The sequence below is a fragment of the Aspergillus uvarum genome (assembly GCF_003184745.1).
Source record: "Aspergillus uvarum CBS 121591 unplaced genomic scaffold BO82scaffold_59, whole genome shotgun sequence".
NCBI lineage: Eukaryota > Fungi > Ascomycota > Eurotiomycetes > Eurotiales > Aspergillaceae > Aspergillus > Aspergillus uvarum.
Genome location: NW_020291356.1, coordinates 99,467 through 122,279, shown reverse-complemented (window position 1 = coordinate 122,279; position 22,813 = coordinate 99,467). Strand labels below are relative to the sequence as shown.

General features: G+C 52.9%; 7 protein-coding genes across 7 annotated transcripts; 2 read left to right on the top strand and 5 right to left on the bottom strand.

The window, feature by feature from the left end:
- Positions 1 to 2,403: 2,403 nt before the first annotated feature.
- Positions 2,404 to 4,330, bottom strand: BO82DRAFT_343272 (anticodon-binding domain-containing protein). Its single transcript, XM_025633613.1, has 5 exons — positions 4,117 to 4,330; positions 3,744 to 4,030; positions 3,117 to 3,609; positions 3,002 to 3,053; positions 2,404 to 2,935 (listed from the first exon to the last, which is right to left on the bottom strand). The coding sequence occupies exons 2-5, from the start codon at positions 3,875 to 3,877 to the stop codon at positions 2,901 to 2,903; spliced, it is 714 nt and encodes a 237-aa protein (XP_025488356.1). The 5' UTR covers positions 3,878 to 4,030; positions 4,117 to 4,330; the 3' UTR covers positions 2,404 to 2,900.
- A 501-nt stretch (positions 4,331 to 4,831) lies between these two features.
- Positions 4,832 to 6,913, bottom strand: BO82DRAFT_386081 (NADP(+)-dependent, decarboxylating phosphogluconate dehydrogenase; the record flags this gene model as incomplete). The annotated part of the gene is made up of 5 exons (XM_025638229.1): positions 6,849 to 6,913; positions 6,343 to 6,530; positions 5,832 to 6,283; positions 5,329 to 5,757; positions 4,832 to 5,272 (listed from the first exon to the last, which is right to left on the bottom strand). Exons 1-5 carry the CDS (start codon positions 6,863 to 6,865, stop codon positions 4,832 to 4,834), a joined length of 1,527 nt encoding a protein of 508 aa, XP_025488355.1. The 5' UTR covers positions 6,866 to 6,913.
- Positions 6,914 to 8,721: 1,808 nt separating this feature from the next.
- Positions 8,722 to 10,220, top strand: BO82DRAFT_394845 (RNP domain protein; the record flags this gene model as incomplete). Its single annotated transcript, XM_025638756.1, has 1 exon — positions 8,722 to 10,220. Exon 1 carries the CDS (start codon positions 9,069 to 9,071, stop codon positions 10,218 to 10,220), a length of 1,152 nt encoding a protein of 383 aa, XP_025488354.1. The 5' UTR covers positions 8,722 to 9,068.
- A 65-nt stretch (positions 10,221 to 10,285) lies between these two features.
- On the bottom strand, positions 10,286 to 10,628 carry BO82DRAFT_160782 (uncharacterized protein). The gene has a single exon (XM_025630255.1). It carries the CDS (start codon positions 10,537 to 10,539, stop codon positions 10,351 to 10,353), a length of 189 nt encoding a protein of 62 aa, XP_025488353.1. The 5' UTR covers positions 10,540 to 10,628; the 3' UTR covers positions 10,286 to 10,350.
- A 1,126-nt stretch (positions 10,629 to 11,754) lies between these two features.
- Positions 11,755 to 14,215, bottom strand: BO82DRAFT_160733 (DNA-(apurinic or apyrimidinic site) lyase APN1). The gene is made up of 5 exons (XM_025630253.1): positions 13,260 to 14,215; positions 13,159 to 13,195; positions 12,987 to 13,106; positions 12,799 to 12,933; positions 11,755 to 12,724 (listed from the first exon to the last, which is right to left on the bottom strand). The coding sequence occupies exons 1-5, from the start codon at positions 13,762 to 13,764 to the stop codon at positions 11,791 to 11,793; spliced, it is 1,731 nt and encodes a 576-aa protein (XP_025488352.1). The 5' UTR covers positions 13,765 to 14,215; the 3' UTR covers positions 11,755 to 11,790.
- Positions 13,968 to 18,235, top strand: BO82DRAFT_422217 (putative checkpoint protein kinase (SldA); the record flags this gene model as incomplete). Its single annotated transcript, XM_025640196.1, has 3 exons — positions 13,968 to 15,364; positions 15,465 to 15,909; positions 15,960 to 18,235. The coding sequence occupies exons 1-3, from the start codon at positions 14,372 to 14,374 to the stop codon at positions 18,233 to 18,235; spliced, it is 3,714 nt and encodes a 1,237-aa protein (XP_025488351.1). The 5' UTR covers positions 13,968 to 14,371.
- A 1,320-nt stretch (positions 18,236 to 19,555) lies between these two features.
- Positions 19,556 to 22,089, bottom strand: BO82DRAFT_160744 (uncharacterized protein). Its single transcript, XM_025630254.1, has one exon. It carries the CDS (start codon positions 21,736 to 21,738, stop codon positions 19,750 to 19,752), a length of 1,989 nt encoding a protein of 662 aa, XP_025488350.1. The 5' UTR covers positions 21,739 to 22,089; the 3' UTR covers positions 19,556 to 19,749.
- Positions 22,090 to 22,813: the final 724 nt, after the last annotated feature.

Sequence of the window (22,813 nt, the reverse complement as noted above, 5' to 3'; positions counted from 1 at the left end):
TTCAATCTCTTCACTTCTCAGTTCTCAGTATTCCCTTTCCCTTCCTCCCTTTTTCCCTACATTAGTGCCTGTGGATCACAAGAATTGTCTCCTCCCTCCACTTTGCTGTGCCACTTGGCCCCCCCTGTCTGCCTTAAACTAGTTGCTGGGCATGAGGGCAAGTCGCCGGTCATTCGATTCTTTCCCAAGGCTGGAAGAGCGGGGAACAAACAGACAAGCCACTCACTGGGTACAGTACATTGGCGATGGCTCCGACGCTCCGAGATTAAATTTTTTGCAATCTTTGGGCTTTACCCTTCCGGACGATCCGGGGGAAAGAGGGGAGCGATAGAAAAGCCCAGGGGCGGTTAGTTAAATTAGTTGACCCAAATGTGAGTATAGTAGCTTGCAACTCAGTTAACATAAGGTCTCTTCTTGACTATGACTATGATCATTGTCGGACAGGATGCTTCAAGAGTAAGAGTCAGCTAATCATGACCGTATAATTAACCATCGTACTCTGTATCTAGTAGTCAGTATACATCCAACCAGCAATCAGGCAGCAATCACCTATCTATCTATCTATCCCACCCGGCTTCCGTGCCTGGGGCGCAGTTTACTGTTACTCTTGATAATTCCCACACACACACCCACCCACACCGACTTGAATTGACTGACTGCTTGGCATCTGAACCAGCAATAATTGAGAAATCGGCCAGCGTCGGCGGGAACCAACTTTAACCAACGCGTCTTTGATGGACGGTCATTGGGTGGTCGGACGGTGGTCGATTGCATGGCTGACTGTATGGAAGGAAAATGAGGAGGGATTCGGACTGACCCGACAAGCAGAATTGCTCTGTTCAGAGGTTACGGGAAAGAGTTCAGGCACACATGGACTGAGTCCTGGACCGCATAAGCATACTCCATCTACTGAGTCACTCAGTAGCTATGATGTGATATGAGAATCCATGATCTTCTGGAGCCGAACCACCACACCCAGATATGATGAACCGATGAACGAATCCCATCCTCGGGCTGAGATCATAGTTCCCCCCCATCCCCTCAAACACAACAAACGAACCGAGGCTAGATCGTTCTTCTCGAATCCCTTATCTTTCTTTTTCTTCTGTTGTTCCACTTTCTACACGCACCCACTCTCACAGAGGATCTCACTCTCTCGCCACACTCATAGGGCTACAAGATAACCACCAACCGATGTCATTCATCATCATCAGACCATGACCAGAAAGACAAAGACCAAAGCGGGAAAATGATTTCGACTGGCACTAACGAACCATAAACAGCAGCTTATTGCCCCCCCGGGCCCTTCCTCTCTCTCTAGTTGAGAGAAGACATGGGTGGAATCCTCGTATCTGCCCAGGTAAAATGGACCGAGTCACCTGCCATTTCATCCGTTATGCATATATACTATCCTCGAATAGCCTCTCTCGTCCATGTGGCCCAGCCCGGTTCGAGGAGGACCCTGGGGCCATGGAAATATTAGTGACTAGCTAGTTAACTACCTCGTCTTACCAATACTCTTATTGACAGAGAGAGGATACCTCAATCAATCAATCAATCAAGCAATCAATCACCTTTTGCGCAGGGTCCAAATAACTGACAATCATCAGCCATCTTCGTCCCGCGAATCCCCCATCCCCCTCCCTCCCTTCCCCGCACGGCACACAAAAAAAGGAAACGCTCAGACATCTCAACAACCCCTACTAACAACTGCCCATAGCCATAAATCTCCTTCTTCAAACTCTCAGTTCTACATGGTATATTCCCCAGTACTCCGTAGCTGTAGATCCTCAAATATTGCATGAATAGTCCCATGCACAATTCAAAAATCAAAAACCAAAGCCCCACTCTCAACAAAAGTAAACAAAAGCATCTTGCAATAAAGCATTCGACACGTCCGATCCAACCCTGTATCTCGATACCGAATCGAGCCAGGCGATAACGAAATAATCCGATACACACACGCACACACACACACACAAATACATCCCGAGCAAAATTTCGGGCCACCTCAGGAACGGGGGAGGTAGGATCCACGATGAATTCCGCGAGGCACAGTCCTACAAGAAGGCGTGATCTGGGGCAGGTGTTCGTCCTTCCGCTGTGTTACTGATACTACAACGAGAGAGGAGGAGTGTAGCAAGGGGGTGTAGCGTGCTCTCCTGCAGATCATCGGGGCCGCTCACATGGTCGGTCGGTCAGGCTGGAAGGTTTTCGTGACAGGGTGCACAGTGAACGACGATCCGGAGGTTTGTAACCACGCGACGATGAGCGGAAGTCGCTTGTACTTACTGGACGTGGGACATACAGCGCTTGGGATAGTCAAACTGGGTGAGAGTTGTACAGTACCCTGGGTTGGGAGGATATCTCCTTGTCTACAACACTTGCCACTTTTTGAGGGAGAAAGGAACCAAGCTATTCGCCTGAAATGTTAGGCTACTGGGACATTTAGAAAGACATAGCAATGTTGCCCTCCTATCAGAGTCTCCGGTACTATATCTTCAGATTCACATACATTAGCTGGGGGGTAGACCGTCATTCCCACTCGCCCTCCCCAAAGTGTATAGCCGGCAGATCTGCAAGACGTGAATGCAGTCAATCCTACCTACCACACCCCAATGCATCCAGAGAATTCTTTACACCCAGCTCACCAAGATCTTATCAGTCCCTCATCTCCATCCCACGTGGTTTTTCTTGCGACTCTTCTAAAGCCCGAGACCCCACACTCCCCATGTATAGTTCAACCTCAAGGGGTCGATCACTCTCTCCCCCAATGCTCTTCTCATCTGGCTAATCCATGCGGATGGGGCATTTAATCCACTGAAACTCGCTTTGATGACAGTGTCATATAAAACAAAACTAGTCGTCGAAGAGGTAGTCAACTCCGTTACAGGAACGGTTCAACCACCCTTTCTCTGTCCAGCAGCGCCAGGCCCTGCGATCGATGCGTTAGATGAATGCTGAAACCTCTGGCGGCCAAGACGGGGGAGGTGGCCCATACCGATGGCGGCGCTGGCATTGCGCAATTCAATCTTCTTGCGTTCCATTTCGAGCTGTACGTTTCAAGTCAGACCGCCACTACTTGCACAAGATCCACGAATGAATAAATGACTCACCACCTTGCGTACTCGGGCAAGGGCAGCCGTGTCACCAGCCACCAGAGACCGACAGTCATCCACGCGGTATGGAGCCGCAATTGAGACTGCATCCGCCACAATAATCTTGGCCCCATCCCATCTCGCCGGCATGGTCCGACTGAAGGCGTCGAAGATGTCCTGTGCCTCGCGAGTCACGCCCTTGCCACGACGAGCCTCGCTTTCGTGCGCCTTAGCAATAGCATTGGCCTCCCGGTTCTTCAAAGATCGTATGTCGAGAGCGTGGAGGGGTGGTACAGCGTCGGCGAAGGACGGTCCATCGGAGGTGGTAGCAGACGGGGCGAGGGAGAGGATCTGAACGGACTGTATACGCGAAATCGGGATGATGCGGTAGTCACCGGTCTGGGACTGCTTTCCGTCGGCGGTGTCAATGGCGACTAGATTCGTGATGGGGTCAGCAGTAAAGAGGGTACCCTCAATCGTCGACGCGACCGGGGCTGTGCTGATGCGGACACTAGGAGATGATGATGGTATCAGCATACAGACGAATAGAACTTAGCCAGCAGCAGGCATCAAAAGCCGCTTATAGGCAACCAAATGCACACCAACACCAGGCTACACAGGCCCGGGAAGAACAGGGAGCTTTACCGTGCGCCAATGGCGCGGCTCAATGCCACTTCCAAAGGCACCATGGCGCCTGTCGCTCCCTGACCTGCGGCTCCTCCGGTCGGTCCTTGCGCAGATCCTCTCGCTCCCACACTCTGACGTTTGTTGTCTGCCATAAGCCTGCCTCTGCTGAAGATGGATGGTTCGAACGAGACTGTCCCACCACCGACAGCACCAAGTCCAGCAAGGGTCCACTATCGGGTACGATTTCGACCGAGGCGAGATCGAGGTAGAACCTAAATCAAGGGCGAGAGGAACGGAGGCACCTGCTAGAAGGACGAACTAGGTCAGCCCGGCAACCCAACTATCATACGGTAATGCTGGGAAGTGTTTTGAAACCACGGTCGTTACTAACAATGACGATGGAACTCGGGCGCGGAACAGGCTGAAGTGGGACGGAGCGGGAACCGCAGTTGAAACAAAGTCGGACAAAAGAACGACAAGAAAAGGAGATTCTAAGACAGCAATGCCGATGCAAAATGTGACCCACCCCTACTTCGACCGATTGGAGTGAGAAAAAGAGAGAGTTGAGCGCCTACAACGCCTAACATGTAGTGGATTGAAGTAAGATACTGAGAAAGGTTGCAAGAGGATGATGCAGAAAGAGGTCGGAGAGCGGCGACGTTTGGCCGGCCCAATCGGGATTAGCTCAGGGCGGAGCGAGACTTCCGTTGCAGCACCAATGGATCCATGACTCCTCGCGCCATCATGATTACACTATTTACGAGCATTCGAAAGCACACAATACATGGTTTGTCTACTTGATTCACAAGAACCTCTACGACGAATCGATAGTAACTACTGGTTAACTATCACAGACACCACTTAAAAAAAAAAAAGAAAAGAAAAGGGTTCATTTCATTCCATACGGTTTTAAACGTAAAAGTAAGCATCTAGATACATAGTACTATGAAGCAGAATTAGGTATACTTCCTGTTCCGCTTCTTGTTTTCATCATGTCATTCTTCACTCAGTAAGTGCATATCGCGAACTCCCTGAGCTCAGTCCAACTGTCCCCTGATAGACCCGTGCGAGGCTTCACGTCCAGCGTATTACATCGCGTGTTTGATTTAAACAATGTAGGTCGACGCAGAGACGTTGCCACCACGGCCGGTCCAGTTGACGTGGATGTCCTTACCCTCGGGGTAGGTCTCGCTGGCGTGCTCGGGCTTGATGCGGAAAGTGTGGGCACCGAAGTAGTCACGCTGAGCCTGCAGCAGGTTGGCGGGGAGGTCCCGGGTGCGGTAGCCGTCGAAGAAGCTGAGGGCAGTGCTGAAAGCAGGGGTGGGGATACCCCACAGAGCACCCTTGCTGACAACGTTTCTCCAGCCCTGCTGGGCGTTGTGGATGGCCTTGTTGAAGAAGTCGTCGAAGAGCAGGTTCTCAAGGTCGGGGTTGTTGCGGTAAGCGTTGGTGATGTCCTTAAGGAAGACGGAACGGATGATGCAGCCACCACGCCACATGAGGGCAATGGAGGGCTTGTTCAACTTCCAGCCGTACTCACGAGCAGCCTGTTGAGATTCTCGTTAGCAACTGCATATCGGACTGGATGCGGGAAGTGTCTTACCTCCTGGATGAGCATGAAGCCCTGAGCGTAGGAGATGATCTTGGAGGCATACAGGGCCTGCTCGAGGTCCTTGATGAAAGCCTGCTTGTCACCATCGAACTCGGGGGTAGGGCCGTTGAGGAGGCCACTGGCACGGGTACGCTCGTCCTTGATAGCAGACAAGCAACGAGAGAAGACGGCCTCGCCGATCAGGGTGACAGGCATGCCAAGGTCAAGAGCGTTGACAGCAGTCCACTTGCCGGTACCCTTCTGACCAGCCTTGTCAAGAATCTTCTCGACGAGAGGAGTTCCATCCTCATCGTTGTAGTAGAGAATGTCACGGGTGATCTCAATCAGGAAGGAGTCCAAGACACCCTTGTTCCACTCGGCGAAAACATCGGCAATCTCCTTGCCCTTAAGACCAAGGCCGCGCTTGAGGATATCATAAGCCTAGAGATGGATACTATGGTTAATCTCTGTACGTGACATTCCGATTCTGGATTTCGGCAGGCTTGATGACTTACCTCGCAAATGAGCTGCATGTCACCGTACTCGATACCGTTGTGGACCATCTTGACGAAGTGACCAGCGCCCTCGTCACCGACCCAGTCGCAGCAGGCCTCACCGTCGCTCTTGGCGGCGATGCTCTGGAAGACATCCTTGATGTAGGGCCAGGCCTCCTCGTTACCACCGGGCATCAGGGAGGGACCGTAACGGGCACCCTCCTCACCACCGGAGACACCGCTGCCGACGAAGCGGATGCCCTTCTCGGCCAGGTACTTGGTGCGGCGGTTGCTGTCGGGGAAGTGGGAGTTACCACCATCGATGATGATATCACCCTCCTCAAGGTGGGGCAGAAGAGACTCGATGAACTGATCAACGGGCTTTCCGGCCATAACCAAGAGCATGATACGACGGGGACGCTTGAGCTTGGCGCAGAACTCCTCGACGGAGTGAGCACCGACAATGGGCTTGCCTGGTGGTACACCATGATGAGTTGGTTTTGCGTGAAAGACAATAGGTAATGAGACTCACCCTTAGCCTCGTTCTCCAAGAAGCGGTCGACCTTGGAGGTGGTACGGTTGTAGGCGCAGACGGTGAAGCCGTGGTCAGCGGCGTTAAGGATCAGGTTCTGACCCATAACGGCCAGACCGATGAGACCGAAATCAGCACTAGGCAAAGAACGCGCCGGAGCGCCGACATTGATGCCGGCGAGGCGGGCGCTGAAGTCAGTCGCCAGGTTCTATGTCAATAGGTGGGTAGATAGAAAAGAAAAAGATGGACAAGGAGGGGATTGATCCGAACGTTCGAGGACGTAGGGATCAATGCGACCCTCTGGACCTGCGGCCTCCTCATCGTGATAATTCACAGACGAAGGGCAATTCGAGTTCATGACCATGATCCGAAGTCATCTTGAGGCTAGTATGCGCTCCAAGATGGTAGCCGCGTGGTGGAAGAGGATCGACCAATGCATGCATGAGGAAATGCAATGCATGGATCATGATGAAGCATCAGGAAGGAGGAGTGGTAGAGCTACTTACACAGCTTTGTCGGCCATGATGAAATTGTGGGGTGGGAGGGAAGGAGGAGATTAGGTATGTTTTTTTTTGGAGAGAGGAAGCAAAAAAGATGAGGTAGTTACAAGAAGTGGGAGTGACGGAGGATATATGAGGGGAGAAGGAAGAGGGACCAGGAAGGGGAAGAAGGGGAAGAAAGGGAACGGGGCAAGCGAGGACCGTAAGAAGGAAAGCATTGGAAGATGTCAGAGCAGGATTCACGCAATGTGGACGGGGCTTACGGAGCAGCTCTTCCGTCATGGGTGGTGGGACGGGAGGTTGAGGAGTTGGGTTGAGCGGGGCAATCGATAAGTTTAGAGGGGAGGGAGAGAACACCAGAGGGAGCAGAGTCCTCCGGTGAGACCGGCCAGCTTCTTTTGGTAACTATCGGATATATGAATTGATGATACAAGGGAACAGAAACTAGACTACCTTGCAATTGCTTCATTCAATCGGACTCTCTTCATATGGCTTTATTTATTCTTCAAATCAATAAGCCAGTTCGAACTGAATGTATTCATACCCAGTGAATGCCATAGTTTCTATGGTGGCAGCAGCTGTTGTGCTACTGATGATGATGATGATGATGATGATGATGATGATGATGATGATGCTCATGCTCATGCTCATGCTCATGCTCTGGCGGGGCAATGGAGGGGCACAGCAACCGGCAGCGGCACTGCAGAAAATCCGCTAGAATCCGGCCTACATCGGCCCTGAAAAAGGAATTTGTCCCAGAGTAGCGCTTTCGGTGAAGCTCGTTCGGGAACGGATAAATTGGGACCGCCTTCCAAGCCCTTCTCCCCTCCACCCATCCCACCCTCATATCTCACCCAGATGCTGAACTAAGAAGTATGTGTACGAGTCGACGAGACTTCTTCATCTTCATTATCACCATTATCCTCATCCTCACAGGAGGGGAGACTAGGATGATCGGTCATCGTCATCAATTGCAGCTGGCCGCCAAATAAATCGGATTAGCGCGGAAACTCATCCCTCCTTCTAGGCTTAAAGCCGATCAGAACAATTCCCGCCGGAGAAATCTACTCCATTTCCGGGGCCTCTGATCATCCCGCATCTCCTAATTACTTGGTCTAAAGCTCAATGAAGCCGATGGGGGTTCTTTTCTCCGTACTGGTCAATTCTCTAGAAGCTGCACTCGGAGTCTTACTCGCAAATATCTAGTAGTCTGTGGTCGGCAACTGCATTTCCTAGTCAGGTTTAGGGTGGGGGTCAAGTTGCATCACATGGGCATGGGTTCAATCATACTCAGTAATCAATCGGTTGGGGGTTCAGAACCACCACGCAGTGTGGCTAGCCTGCGCTGAGTAAGAAGATCGGGGCCAGCCAAATCATTGACTCGCCCGCGGGGGTTCCTGGACTCCGATATCATGCAGTCCGCAGGACGAGACATGTAGCCTTCAGCTCACTACCTGGCAATAAGCAGGTTGTACTGTACGGATGACTTTCAAGCACTAAGACGGTAGCAGGTTGATCCTCGTATAGTTCATCCTCGTATAGACCGGACTGACTTTCTTTCCAAAGAGGAAACTCCCCGCTGATACGTAGCTACGTACTCGGGCTATTCGCTGTCAAGCTTACATGTTAGCATTGATGAGAGCCTTTTCTTCTAATGGCAGAAGCTAGGTTGGCTTCAACAAGAACAATCAGATTCAATGGTTCAGCAACGGTGCGGTCCTGCTACCATCTGCATGCATCAGTAGTCACGTGTAGCCGAAGCGACAGGATTCTGCAATGGCCTGTTTGCACCTTACGGCAGGCCTTGGAAGCCGTCAGCGCAACTTTTCTTTTGTCGGCCGTGTCTGTTGCTTCAGGCATCTAGAACCATCTGCCAGCCCATCAACTCACACTACTATCCACACTGACAATCAGATTTCCATAATCCTTCTCCTCCTGATCAATATCTCACGATCCCAGCCAATTCTATAACTCCCACGCAAGTGCTACCAGCGTCCATCATCAACTCTATACTCAATCCTCCAGGCTGGTCTTGCTTGAGATACGGCCTTTCACCTTCAAACCACACATCTTCCGCACCAGGATTCGGGACCTTTTTCAGGCGTGACGTCTGGCGTATTGACTGCGACGTCAGTCAGGCCCTGAAGGTACGTGTCTGTTGCTAGTTGCTGAACAGCGCATCACACTATCCACCGTTTCTCCTTTGTACCGAACTCTCCGTTCATCATGTCCTTTCCGCCACCTCCAGGTCTTAGGCAAGCACCTTCGTCGCTCCCTGCGCGTCCACCACCATCAGCGAGCACTGCTTCGCCTGCCACCTACCAACAACCCGCATACTCGGCTGCACCCTCGTATGCGCCGCCCGGTGCAAGCAGCGGATATGGCAGTCACGGGCCGTCGCGACCGGGCTACGGCGCCGCCACTGCCTTCGCCCCGCGCTCAGTAGCCTCCACTCAACCCTACCGTACCAGCAGCCCCGTGGTGTCTGCTCCACCCACCTCCTCCAGCGGCTATGCGACACCAACTACAACCGGCTACGGTAACTACTATCCACAACAACCACAAGCATCGTACCAGAGCGGCCCGACCTACTACGGAGCCCCGGCCCAGTACAATGACGGCACCTCGTACGGCCCGTCCGTGCCACGGATCCAGAACCCCTTCCAGCCCGCCGCCGGAAGGGGCTACGGCGGCCGCAATGACTCCGGCATGGACCCGGAGACGGAAGCGCAGATTGCGCAGTGGCAGAGCGCCTACGCGAACAAGGAGGAAGTCCCGGTCCCCGGCAAGATCCCAGGACGCCGAGATGTCAGCCAGGGAATCGGGGCTGGTCCTGCATCTGGCGCGAACACACCATCTGGTGCCGCCACTGGTGCCAACACGCCCGCGCCGATCGTGGGGGTGCCCGAGCCCGCGCCGAAGACAGTTGTCCGCTCCGGCGGTGGACAGAACTGGACCGACTCGACACTCCTGGAGTGGGATCCGGCGCACTTTCGTCTGTTCGTGGGAAATTTGGCGGGCGAGGTTACGGATGACTCGCTGCTGAAGGCGTTCGCCAAGTACACGTCGGTGCAGAAGGCGCGGGTGATCCGCGACAAGCGCACGCAGAAGAGCAAGGGCTACGGGTTTGTCAGCTTCAGCGACGGCGACGACTACTTCAAAGCGGCGCGAGAAATGCAAGGCAAGTACATTGGCTCGCATCCGGTATTGCTCCGGCGGGCCACCACCGAGGTTCGGCCTGTGTCCAACAACAAGAATGGGAAGAAGCACGGGGGTGGAGGCGGCTCGGGTGGGGGCAGTGCTGGTGGGGGCAAGGTCAAGCATGATGGAGTCAAGAAGCATGGCAAGACCAAGGGCGGACTGAAGATTCTCGGATGAACGATTGAGTTGAGTGTACTGTGTACTCAGCTCCTGGATCAAATGGGCAATCCGATGACGAGTTATGCTACGACTGGGATACATGATAGAAACCTGAAGCATTCTGTAACTTTCAGAATCGGGGGGTAGTTCAATTTGTACGCAATATACCCTTTTTCTCATTACTGACACGGTAACAATAATGCTTCAAATATAGTCGGTAATATATAAACAATCCCCAAAGAAAAATGAACACCGAGGGTCGAAACCAGTCCACCCTTCTCAAGCCCTCGAAGAATCCAAACAAAATACAAGAATACCCCCAGCAACCATCCCCCATCCCTTACAGACAACTCCCACTGAGTAAACCCCCTATCCATCACTTCACCGTCGTCAAGTCCAAACCCAATCCCATCATCCATTGCATCATAAGTCATAACCACATTTCAACCAAAACAAACAACAAACATCCCATCCAGTAGGTGGCATAGATATATCGCATAAAACCTAGTTCATGAATGACTCCAAAAGAACACCTTTTCCAGCAAGGCGCGATAATAAAAACCGAAAAAAAAAACAAAATCAGAAAGAGAGAGAGAGAGGGACTCAGGCAAGGTCGAGAATCAACCACCCCCGCCTTCCTCCCCACTCTCCTCATCGATGGCGCGTTTCCGGTACGCCACGCGGTTCTTCATGGTGTGGATGCCGTAGCCCGCGATGGCGAGGATGATGAACAGGACGATGATGATCACCGCGATGGCGATGTTTTCTTGCATCGCGGCGGGGTTTCCGGTGCAGTGTGGTTGGACTTTGGTGGTTGGATATGGTGAGGTAGGTGAATTGACAAAGTGCTTCGTGGTTTAATTGGGGTTGCGATGCCTCATGGGATAGACCGGGAATCCGGTGTGTAGGCAGGTGGTTATCGATCTATGCACACAGTCTGTGGGGAGTGGGATCTGGATTCAATCTGGGTTCCTGAGGAATGTGCCCGTGAATGTCAGATACCCGGGATATAGATTGATGGTATGAATTCCAAAGACCAAAGGAGGAGAGGAAGATGGATGGAGAAGGGGAAATGGGAGATGGCGGGCATGTTTGTGGGACAGCTTATAAGGTTGTCCACACACGGCCTTGAGTGACTATTGGAGTGATGGAGTCAATCAGTGCCTGGCCGAGTAAGTGTTCCCCAGCCATGTTGTTTTTACAGCCCTGGCCTTGTTTATTGCGGGTGGCTGGGGAAATGCGGTGATGCGGTGATGCGCTGATGCTGCCTTGCCGGCGCTAAGGCTCGAGTTGGTCAAGGTCGGGGATGCTATTTCGGGCAATCAGCTTTAGCTTCAAGTTACCTTCAAGTTGGTTGTTTACACTTTGGATGGGCTGTAAATCTTCGTCGGGTGGTTGATCGGGGATGTTGGGTTGCAATGTACGGAATACTTACCGTACATTTTCATATGGTATCGAATGTCCGTGTTTGTCTACAGTGGAAACACAATGAGGTGATGAGCCCGCACAGTTTATAGGGCTGTTGTCCACTCGGACCGGTTGATACTTCCACAATACCTCATTTGAGGTCGAACAACTCGTACAAGGACTAGTCCTCTGAATGAGACTGACACCCTTCATCATCATCATCATCATCATCATCATCACTCTCATCCTTCTTCTTCTTCTTCTTCACTGTCTTCCCCTTCTTCTTTTCCGCCCCGTTCATCATCTCCATCAGCGTCTTCTGTCCCTTCTTCACGCCCGATCCTTTGGCTGCCTTCTTCTCATCCGCCTCCAGCTTCCGCATATACTGCTCCATTTGCTTCTCCCGCATCTCCTTCCCCTCGTCGGCCAATCTCGCTTCCAGAGCTCGGAACTCCGCTCCCTCCGGATCCATGCCGATTAAAGACTCGAGAAGCTCAATCTCCTTCGCCCAGACACTGGGATCGGCGACTAACTTCCCTGCAGCACCAGCTGGTTTCTTCGGGGCCTTCTTCTTGCCCTTCGCCTGCCCAGCCTCCCCATCATCCCCACCCTCATCCTTCGTTCCGGTTTTTGCTTCTGGCCGGTCGATCGGCGTCTCGAGAATCATAGGCACCCCCTCGAACCGCTTCTCATTCATAACATTGTGAAACGCCCGTAGGCCCAAGAATCCCGTCCCAATATTTGCGTGCAGATCCCGTTTACTACCGCGAGGCGCTTTCGAGTCGTTAAGGTGGAGGGCCCGGAGATGTTGAATGCCGATCAATTCCTCAAATTCCTGCATAAAGGCCGCGAAGCCCGTGGGGGTGACAAGGTCGTAGCCCGCCGCGAAGCTGTGACAGGTGTCGATGCAGATGCCAATTCGCGGGTGCAGGTCAGCAGGGATCTGGGCGAGCAGATCCCTGAATTCCGAGAGGGAGCCACCGATCGTGCTGCCGTGGCCGCACATGGTTTCGAGGACCGGAATCACGGTCGTGGTGGCGCGGAGGGCCGAGGTGAGCGCGGAGGCTAGTCGCGTGATAGCACTGGCGTGTGGGGTTGAGTTGGCAGAGCCGGGACTATTCGCGCACAATCAGTATCCGTGATGAAGAGGAATACATGCATTGAGGGTTCGCGGAGCTAGCTGGCTTACTGGAAGTTGTAGAGCTGAATGCCTAGAGCTTCGCACCGACGGAGATCGTCGAGGAAGGCATCGTAGGCTTGTTTGGCTTTAGCTTTGTCTTCTTGAGCCAGGTTTACAAGATATGACCCGTGCGGAAGGATGTGTCTGGGTTTAAGGTAAGTTGGGGACAGATGACAGATTGGCGTAGGGGTGCTCACTTTGCTGCATCATACTTGTGCTCTTTACACATGGCGCGGAATTGATCTCGGTGGTCATCCTGAAGGGGTGGGTTGTCCCATTTCCTTTGCGACTTGAGGAAGAGAGCAAATGCGTTTCCACTGACGTCGGGTTAGTCGATGGCCGACCGGAAGGAGACTCTATGGGACTCACCCTATGTGCAAGCTGTTGTTCACCGAGTTGAAGACGCCTGTACCGACTATTAGTACCAGGATCACGATCCAAAAGATAAATTGAAAACCAAGTCGACGCACCTTTGGCTGCGCTGACATGCGCGCCGACAAGCATGCGCAATCCCTGGGTCCGAGCTCTCAAAGGCACCATTTCGGCTTCTTTGGTTTTCTGCTGCCTGGAAACCTTGACCGTTTTGGATACCTTCTCTTCAACCTCTTCCTCTTTCACCGAATTCACGTTGTCTTTTGTTGATGCCTTCCCCGTGACCGTCGTCTCAACCTCTTCCTCTACTTCCTGCTTAATGGCGACGGCGGCGGCGGCGGCGGCGGCCTTGCCTTGACGAGCTTTGTGTTTCAAAGTCCCTGGACTTGCAGTTTTGGCCTGACTGCCAGTTTCTACCTCAATCGGAGTCGTAGACAGTGAAGCAGCAGAGGCCCCGGCTGATTTGACGCGCTTTGATCGACGAAGTGGGGAGGTTGGTTCGCGATCTTCGTCGACAAGCTTGCGTTTTTGATCTTCCGGGGAGTGCGGTGGCGAGACAGCGACAGCGCTGGGTGCTGCTTTGCGAGCACCGCGAGGAGGCATCGTACCTTCGTCTTTCGTCTGTGGGTGGATTTCAACACTTCTCGGATGATATTCCAAAATCAAGCAATCCGATAATTGGACGGTGGGTCGGCCAAAACTGTCAGAATTGGCGGTTTGGCGATATGGAGACGCGGAGCGGAGCGGACTTTGCAGGGTCGAGGCCTTACTTTACTCCTGGTTCTGTTAACGTTACGTACCTATGATGTTAGGAGAAAAGTCCTGCGTTCAGGAACATAGCTACAAGCGATTGACACTTTTACATTATCTCAAAACATTGCAAGACAGCTCCCTCACAATACAGTAAGTTGAAGGGCAGCCAGCTGGTAGCAGCTTCAATTTTGCCTTTCTGGGACTAGCGTGCATGTGACCGGTTGTCAGGGCAACCACATCCGGACTAGCGGCTGTTTATCGATAAACTCGATTTGCTTCAACCTCTTCTGATTTGGCTCCCTTGCAGCCTGAACCGTGTCGACCATCGCCCTTCATCGCCCTCCAACCACCACCGAACCGCCGACAACAATTATAATAACGACTCAAACACCGCGGAAACGACTCTTGCACTACACATTCGAAGTGGGCGATCCTTATTTCGCGCTCCATCGCCGCCATGGCGGCTTCAAACGACTTGATCGACTTCGATATCATCGAAAACCAGAAGGAGAACATTCAATCGCTACCGGGGGGACGATCGGCTCGAGAGCTAGCCCGGATTTTCAGTCCCCGAGAAACGACGGACAAGCTCGCCGTGCCGTCGCCAAATGAGACCAGAAGCGTCAACGATGCGATCAGACAAGAATATGAGGCGGAGCTGCAAGCTATTGACGAATCTGATGACCCCCTCGATGTTTACGACCGATATGTGAAATGGACGCTCAACGCCTACCCCTCCGCCCAGGCTACCTCCGAATCCGGGCTTCTTCCTCTTCTCGAACGCGCCGTGAAACACTTTCTCTCCTCGGCTCACTACAAAAACGACCCCCGCTACCTGCGGCTATGGCTGCAATACATCAGACTTTTCTCCGACTCGCCACGGGAGACATTCGCTTTCTTGGCCCGTCATCATATTGGTGAGGGCCTCGCATTATTTTACGAGGAGTTTGCGGCCTGGCTGGAGGGTGCTGGGAGATGGACACAGGCAGACGAGGTCTACCACCTCGGGATCGAGCGCGAGGCGCGGCCAGCAGAACGCCTGGCTCGCAAATACCGCGAGTTCCAGCATCGCTACGAACAACAGACGCAGGATAATGGCCCCTCGTCGCCGGCCTTGCCCGCCGTCCGCCCAGCCTTGGCGGCCAAGGTTGATCCTTTCGCGTCGGCTGCACCCGCCTCGCCCGACCCCCAGGCCGCCGAGCGCCCGGCCCCCGCCCGCAGCGCTGCCTCGAAGACGAAATCCGGCAAACCGAAGATGGCGATCTTCTCCGACGCCGACGCAGCGAGCCAGCCGGCGGTCAGCGGACCGGCGCAAGGCTGGGACAACATCGGATCACTGCAGGATCGACGCAAGGAGAATAAGGTGGAAGCGAAGCCCTGGGCGGGAGAAACCTTGAAGGCCGGAAAGAAGCCCGTGCCAAAGGAGAAGATGGCGATTTTTCGGGACGAGGTATGTGCATTTCCCGATTCTCTCTGACTTCCAGATATTTACGATCGCAGGACTAATTGGTGGCATGAAACCGGATTGGTTTACGATTAATGTATTTCAGTCAAAATCCAAAATCCAAGTCAAACAAGATATTCCAGATGTCGTGCCAGAGCACCGCGTAAGGGAAGCGATCAATCCACGTACCGGACGCCGCGAACGCGTTTTCGTCAACCTCGATGCTGTATACCCTGATTATAAGAATCCGAACCATGAAGTTAGCTTCGAGGAGCTCAGAGCCATGAGGCGGGGGTGGCTGAAGAAGGACTGGCGGGTACCTAAGGTGCCTCTCAGGGAGATTCCCGGCAATTCTAATGCCGAAATGCCCTCCGAGAATCCGCTCGAACATGGCATAGAGAACGAACTACCGGATCAGTTCAGGCAGAAATTGACCGTGAAGGACAGAGAGACTCATACGCAGGAACACGGTGAGGCAAATGCTGCCCAGGAAAACAAGACCAAGGCACGCAAAATGAAAATGCGCGAGGTTAAGCAAGAAACCCAGACAAGTAAGCGTGTTGTCTATGGTATGTCGTTTTGGGATGCTAACAACCCATAGTCAAAATGAAGTTTGATTCTCCCACTGGAGGCAGCAAGATTCGTCGGAAAAGCACTGCTGAACCCACGATGACTATACACACACGAGCTGCAACAGACGAGATTTATAGTATATTCAACCAGCCACTGAAGGCGGAGACAGATCAAGCGGCCGAGAGTGATTTCGATGATGATGACTACACAAGCGCTGGGGAGAGCACTGTGACGGGACATATTTCAGCTGCATCCAGCGATTTCGGCGACGATGAGACGACAAGTTTCCACAAGTCATTTGACGATGATGGGTTCGAGGATAACACACGGGCGGAAAGTGTTATCGATGGTGAATGGACACAGTTCTCTGCTTGCGACGTCCCCGACACACACACATCTCATTCACTCCATGACGAACGCCCCGCCTATGACAATAGAGAGAACGAGATTTTTGACGAAAATTCCGGTATCGAGCAGCCTGAAAGACAGCGATTTGTCCCAGAGATGCCCGAAGATTATGTCGCTCCCTACGGCACTTACCGGGATCCTGCGATGGTAGCTCAGAACCGCTTGCCATTCATGACGCCGATCGTGGAGCAGACGGAGTACTCTATCTCAATGACAGCGGCGAGGGCCCAGATGTATAACGTAAAGACACCCTCCAAACCGCAAATGGGAAACCTCTTGTCAAGTCCCCTACTTGCTACTACCACCCCTCACCACGAGGACCACTTCGCCGATATCCTCGAGGATGTGACCTTCTGTCCAAATGTGGACGAAGTGCGATCTAGCATGAGACTTACGCCTCTGAGTGAGAGCAGTCGACAAGAGCCGGTTATCAAGCAGCTGCAATGCAGTCCCACGAATAAAGACATCCGTAACACCATTCTTCATTCCCTGCAGCCGCCTTTGGCATCCTACGCAGGCTATCACAACCACCCGCAAATGATGACCCATTACGGCGCCGAAGTCCAAAGATTCTTCAAAGCGACTAGCAAGCGTGGGAAGAGCGGAGACGAGGCGGCTTTTGACCTGCCCATCCTTGAATTACCAGGTGCTGACCGAAGCTATATCATCCGACGAGAACTTGGTGCCGGAGCTTATGCCCCCGTCTACTTCGCCGAGAGCATCGAAGGCCTACCGTCTGACTCGGAGAACGAATCGACAGGTAACTCCAGCAGAGATTCCCACAACAGAACCGTCTCAAGCTACAACGCCCCGCGCCATGGATTCGAAGCCATCAAATTGGAGGTTGGCCCACCGAGTGAGTGGGAGTTCTATGTGATCCGCATGGCGCACGACCGCTTGACCCGGAACCCTGAGCTCTCTCGCGCCACCGACAGTATAATCCGAGCTCACGAGCTTCATGTCTACCGCAACGAGAGTATCTTGGTGGAAGATTACCGCGGTCAGGGCACGATTTTGGACCTGGTCAATCTCATTCGCAGCGAACCAATCTCGCCAACCACCAACAGTGAGGGTGGAATGGACGAAGTGCTTGCCATGTTCTTCACGGTCGAGCTATTCCGCACCGTCGAAGCCCTGCACGCATGTGGGATCATCCACGGCGACATCAAAGCCGACAACTGTCTCGTGCGTCTCGACGACAAGCCCGCTCTCCCTTCTTCGCTGATCGACCTGGACACCGACTACGCCGACCCGCGCGAAGTGCACTATTCCCCGCGGGGCCACCACGGCTGGTGCAACAAGGGCCTCTCCCTGATCGACTTCGGCCGCGGCATCGACATGCACGCCTTCCCCGCGTCCGTCCAATTCCTCGCTGACTGGGAGATCAAAAGCCACGAGTGCAACGAGATCCGCGAATTGCGGCCCTGGACCCACCAGATCGACCTCTACGGCCTGGCCGGCACCATCCACGTCATGCTGTTCGGCAAGTACATCGAGTCGATGCCCGTCCGCCGCAGCGAGGGTTTTTCGTCCGGTGGTGACTCGGACCGGCCCGATCCTTCCTCGGCCATCACCACCCGCACCTACCGCATCCGCGAATCCCTGAAGCGATACTGGGAACGCGACATCTGGTCCGACGTCTTCGACCTCCTGCTCAACCCCGGCGCCGACCGCTGGGCTCAGGTCGAGCGCGACGCCCGCAATCCCGCCGGCGCGGACGACGGTCCGAGTGCTGCTGCGGCCCCGATTCTCCCCGTGACCCACGCGATGAAACTGGTGCGCGAGCGCATGGAGGCCTGGCTCCTGGGCAACGCCGAGAAGAAGGGCCTCGGCTTGCAGCTCCGCAAGCTGGAGGTGATCTTCGCCGAGAGGAAGAAGAGGTTGGAGAAGGTTTAGTGTCCACCTTCCCGTAGCTTTTTGCCGTTCGCCTTGGTTGTGATGTTGCATGGTCTAAACACATACACCTTACCACCCACCACTTTAGTTTATACCCCTTATTTCATGCTTTTGGGCTCTGCAGCGTTGGCGTTGTTGGGTAAGATTCTGTTTTTCGATTCGAGTGCCTTTTTTCTTTTTCTGGTACTCTGGAGTTTGTTCCTTGTTAGTGGGATATTGCTGAACACCCCATCGCAATAGCTCGTACAGTAGTTATCATCCTATCCGGTATTCTACGTATCCGAACACAAGTTTATTTGAATCAATGAATTGAGAAACGTAGAATAGTTATGCGTATCCTTCGCAGGAACCCAGCCATAACTCAAATCTGAAATGCAGAGAGAAATCTCTAGAGATAGATAGAGAAACACACAAAAAGGTGGACAATCAAAAGAACCAGACAGACAGTCTTCCGCTCAACACTCGAAAGAAAACAAGACGAAGAAGAAGCATACTGAGACTTTCACTGTCGCACACACATGAGATAGAAAAGAGAGATTCAGAAATTAAACAAAAAAAAAAAGCGCTAGAACATGAGATAATGGGGCCATCATCGCTTGCTTTGCTTTCCATGTACATACTGTACTGTTCAAGACACACAAATTCATCCCAAAGCAGAAAGAGTCAACAACACTTGATGCAGCATGGATCGTTTCATCTATCGCAACACAAAATAATCATTTCAGTCAATAGCGCGTCTCTCCGTTCCAATCGTCGTCGTGCATTTCCCTGTGAATACACGCGGTTTCGTGGTCGTGGCAAAAAGAAGAAGTAGATAGATCAGATCGCACAGGAAGTCGATGGTTGATGAGTTGGTTGGTGGGGTTGGTGGGTTGGTGGTGATGAGATAAAATTTGGAAAATGATATGAGAAACAAATTTAGGAAATTGTCAAAGAGTGAACCGCGAGGGAGCTGTTAGCTGATCGTAGCTGGTAAGCTGCCCTACTTGGCAGTTGGAAATGGTAATGAGTAGATCTTTCAGAGAATGAATGTGGTTCGGTAGGTTGAAATTGCGGGGACAAAAAGGAAAAGAGCGAGCGTGTTTGACCGTCAACACCGTTGAGAAGAGACCTGCGTGGTGGCATGAAGCTGGATGCCAATGAAGTTTGTTGGAGCTCTCCGCAGATGTGCAATGTTGCAATGGTCAAAGAGGTTAGTCGAAGTAGGAAAACAACGATCGATTTCTGTTGGGTTGATTCGTTTTAGCCAGTTGGGCAGGTACACCATGGTCCTCGGTCCTGGGCATAATAGATTGGTAGATGCTGCTGGAACGCGCGTTGATGCACTTTAATTGATGTCATTTTTCTTGGTTTCAAAATTTGCCAGTGTTGAACTTTCAACAGGCAGAACTCTAGGAGTTCAAGGTAAGGTCATAAGATTCGTCAATGCCGTTTCTGTCATTATTCTTTGATCGAAAGCGATCAAGTTCGCAACAAGTCGTCCAGGGTCATTAGTGAGGCAACGGGTGCCAGCATCACCGCCTTGAATAAGGCATATTGAGGATTTGTCTGCGAATTCGTTCCGCATCCGATATACCTTCTTCCGTCGGGTCAAATGGGAGTGGGCTGGTGATCTCTGGTTCCTTAAGTGGGGTGCCAGCAACGCTCGGTCTGAACTGCGGGATCAATCCACTTGCGAACGGGTCGGAGAGGGACGGTGCATGTCGGACGAACCGAGGCGAGGGTTCGGGCCGTTTGGCGGCCTCAACTTTGAAGGGTGAGCCTAAGCGCTTGATACTGTCCCCAACCAAATTAAGAAGTGGGTTGACAGGCTTCTCCACGAGACTATCCTCATTGCGAGATGTTGATGATGGAGGAGAAAATAATTGATCAATGCCCCTAGGGTTCACCGCACTCATTGTCGCTCCACGGTTACGGATTCGAATCCGACGTTGGTCCATGTCGTTCAGCTTTCCTTGGCGGACAAGCTCCTCTAACTGATTCCTTGTATCTTTTTCTACAGGAGTTTCTGTGGCAGGCGCATAGCCGGCGACAGTGGCGTCATGCTCAGCAGCGGGGAACATAGGTGGGGAGCGTAGCCGGGAACCCGTGACGTGGATCGTGTCCCGTCGATTCCTGGGCGTATGGCGCTGGACTCGTTTTCTTGAGCTATGAGGACCCCAGGTATTGTATGTAAATGGGGATCCGAGGCGAGGTATGCTATCCTGTTCATTTACGTTCGCATGGCTTCGCGCAGGTGGTTCTATCGGTGCTAGCTGCGCAACCCCTGATATGGGGGTGTTGAACCACTCATCATTCTTCCCCGGCAAAGAAGAATCTTCCGCCGTGAGTTGAGCGAGTGGTCCGTGGACTGAGCTGGCCACAAGTGACACGCCCAGGTCGCGTGTTGCATACGCGGTTGAATTGTTGCTGTAGCCGTCAGCCTGGGAGGCTTCCCGTGAGGCCCGCGTGAACAAATCGTAGAACGGTGTCGGGCTCTTGGATTGCATCATCCGTTGATAGTGTGGCACGATATAGAACTTCTTTCGACAGAGAAGCTTGAGCCTTCGCCGGGTTGACGCTTCCGACTTGGGCCAGAGCGGTCTTGCGGCATCGGTTCTAGGGGTCGGGGTTTTGTCTCCGCCCGAACGTGACTGAAGTATGGCGACCGGAAATTGCTTGTCCAGTCTGAAGCGTCGTTTCTCCCAGGTCCGCTTTGCGTCGCGTGCAACTCGATGAGTGACACCCAGGGGCGGAATACTGCCTGGGGTCATTTTGAAGGGAGTAATTGTAGGATCCTGAAGATACAACTGATAAGTATTCCAAAGATGATTGTCCATATTGATTGTCCAGCGCTCCTTTGCTGGGAAAGCCCGCGGTTTGTTCTTGAGAGCAGCACGCATCGATGGCGTCTCGGTAACATGCTTTGGCGGTAATTCGAGATGGAAAAAAGAATCGTACGAATCGCTTTCCATGCTCGTACAGCTCCCACCCGCCGAGCGCCGCGACCCGAACGTTTCAATAGACGAGACGGAAGAATCCGATGCCTGCGAACAGGCTGATCCAGGTCGCTGAATGCTTTCCCCAAGGGTACGAGCATCTTCGGAAGACCAGCGCTCGGCGGATTGCTCGTCAAGATCCGGGCGGATTTGAGCTGGAGGGGTCTTCAGGGCTACTCTGTCCCGAGGGGGCGCCAGAAATCGGTCATCCCGCGACGGAATTGTCGGGCCTCCATTGACCACAAAAGAGTCACGGGGCGTAGGGAATTCGATAGAGGGGAGGGGGATATCGGAGGAATGTGGATAAGCGGTGCTGAGGTCATACTCGGCTTGCGCAAAGACGTTGGTTCCGGAGCGAACACGAGATCGGCGAAGGCGACAGCTGGAATGACGAGGCGGCGGCGGCGGCGGGACATCTAGGTGCGCTGACATGCGCTCGGGTGTCCTCGGCTCCCCTATGCTGGTGGACGGGAAAGTGAAATTCTTGGGCAGCGTGCGCGAAAGGCCCAGCTGTCGAGACTCCATGGTAGACAAGTGACAGTCTCGTAGAGTGGTAATTGGCGACAGGCTGGCTCGCGACGACTTAATCCAAAGAATTAATACGTACTTCTAACAAGAACCTTTTCTGTCCCTATAACATGTCGCTCGTCTGCGGAATTGTTATGTGCAGGAAAAGGATATCCTCAGCAGGAGTCAAAGCGCTAACGGGGAGGGTATAGATGGCGCGCAGTGTACGCGATCCCAATTGATCGCGCTGGAAATCAATCGTGGTCGGTGTCCAGCGTGAGCCCGACAGCCAGGTTCTGACGGTATCCAAAATGAAAGATAGAGCAAAGAAAATCGTTCTAGCTAGTAGTTGGACGTCTTGAGTCAAGCTTCAGGGAGATCGACTAAGCGCGCTGGGGGGAGTTCGGGGGCGGCGGAGGGTCGTAAGTCGTAACAGTAGGTGAGTAAAGAAAAGGAAAACAAAGTGCGTCAAGGTGTGAATGGTCGGTACGAGTTGCGAGAATAGAGATGTGAGGCGCGAAGGTGTGGAATGTAACGATGCGCTGGAATTGAGACAGATTCACCTTGAACTGTAGGCGCGCTCCATTGCCCGATCGTCGATTTACTTGAAGTATGGGGAAGAGGCGGGCATTGACCACACGGACCCGAAACCAACAAAACACGAAGGAAAAAAGAGAAAAGAAAAGGGGGAAAGGGATAGTCAAGGATGAGCGACAGGCTCTATCGGAGAATAAAGGAAAAAAGAAGAGGGACAACGTGGCTGTATAGAGGAAAAAGGGTGGGAGAGAAGGAAGTGAGAGGGAAGAAGAGAGAGAGGGTGGAGGGTGGAGGGTGGAGGGGAGGAAGAGTCGGAGAAGGTGAGAGGGGAGGAGAGAGAAGGCAAGGGAAGGAAACTAACTGGTAAGATCGGTGGTAAAGTTCAGGAATAAGGGAGAGACAGCCGAGGACAGAAGCGGTAGGCGCCCGTACAGTACCCGTGGGTTGGTCGGGTTTGGCGGGCTGCTACCACTGAGTGAACAACTGTAAGTGCACAACTGTAAGTGAACAACTGTAAGTTAAGTTGACAGTGGACCCTCTTTTGGGCTCCGGAAGA

What these genes read in the sequence shown, in the direction of transcription:
- BO82DRAFT_160733 (XM_025630253.1), bottom strand. Translation starts at nt 13,764, where the DNA reads ATGCCTCCTCGCGGTGCTCGCAAAGCAGCACCCAGCGCTGTCGCTGTC. An exon ending in AACAACAGCTTGCACATAGG is followed by an intron (nt 13,107 to 13,158) that starts GTGAGTCCCATA and finishes ACCCGACGTCAG; the next exon opens with TGGAAACGCATTTGCTCTCT. An exon ending in CACAAGTATGATGCAGCAAA is followed by an intron (nt 12,934 to 12,986) that starts GTGAGCACCCCT and finishes CCTTAAACCCAG; the next exon opens with ACACATCCTTCCGCACGGGT.
- BO82DRAFT_160782 (XM_025630255.1), bottom strand. Translation starts at nt 10,539, where the DNA reads ATGGGGGATGGTTGCTGGGGGTATTCTTGTATTTTGTTTGGATTCTTC.
- BO82DRAFT_343272 (XM_025633613.1), bottom strand. Translation starts at nt 3,877, where the DNA reads ATGGCAGACAACAAACGTCAGAGTGTGGGAGCGAGAGGATCTGCGCAA. An exon ending in AGCCGCGCCATTGGCGCACG is followed by an intron (nt 3,610 to 3,743) that starts GTAAAGCTCCCT and finishes ATCATCTCCTAG; the next exon opens with TGTCCGCATCAGCACAGCCC. An exon ending in TTGCCCGAGTACGCAAGGTG is followed by an intron (nt 3,054 to 3,116) that starts GTGAGTCATTTA and finishes TGAAACGTACAG; the next exon opens with CTCGAAATGGAACGCAAGAA.
- BO82DRAFT_160744 (XM_025630254.1), bottom strand. Translation starts at nt 21,738, where the DNA reads ATGGAGTCTCGACAGCTGGGCCTTTCGCGCACGCTGCCCAAGAATTTC.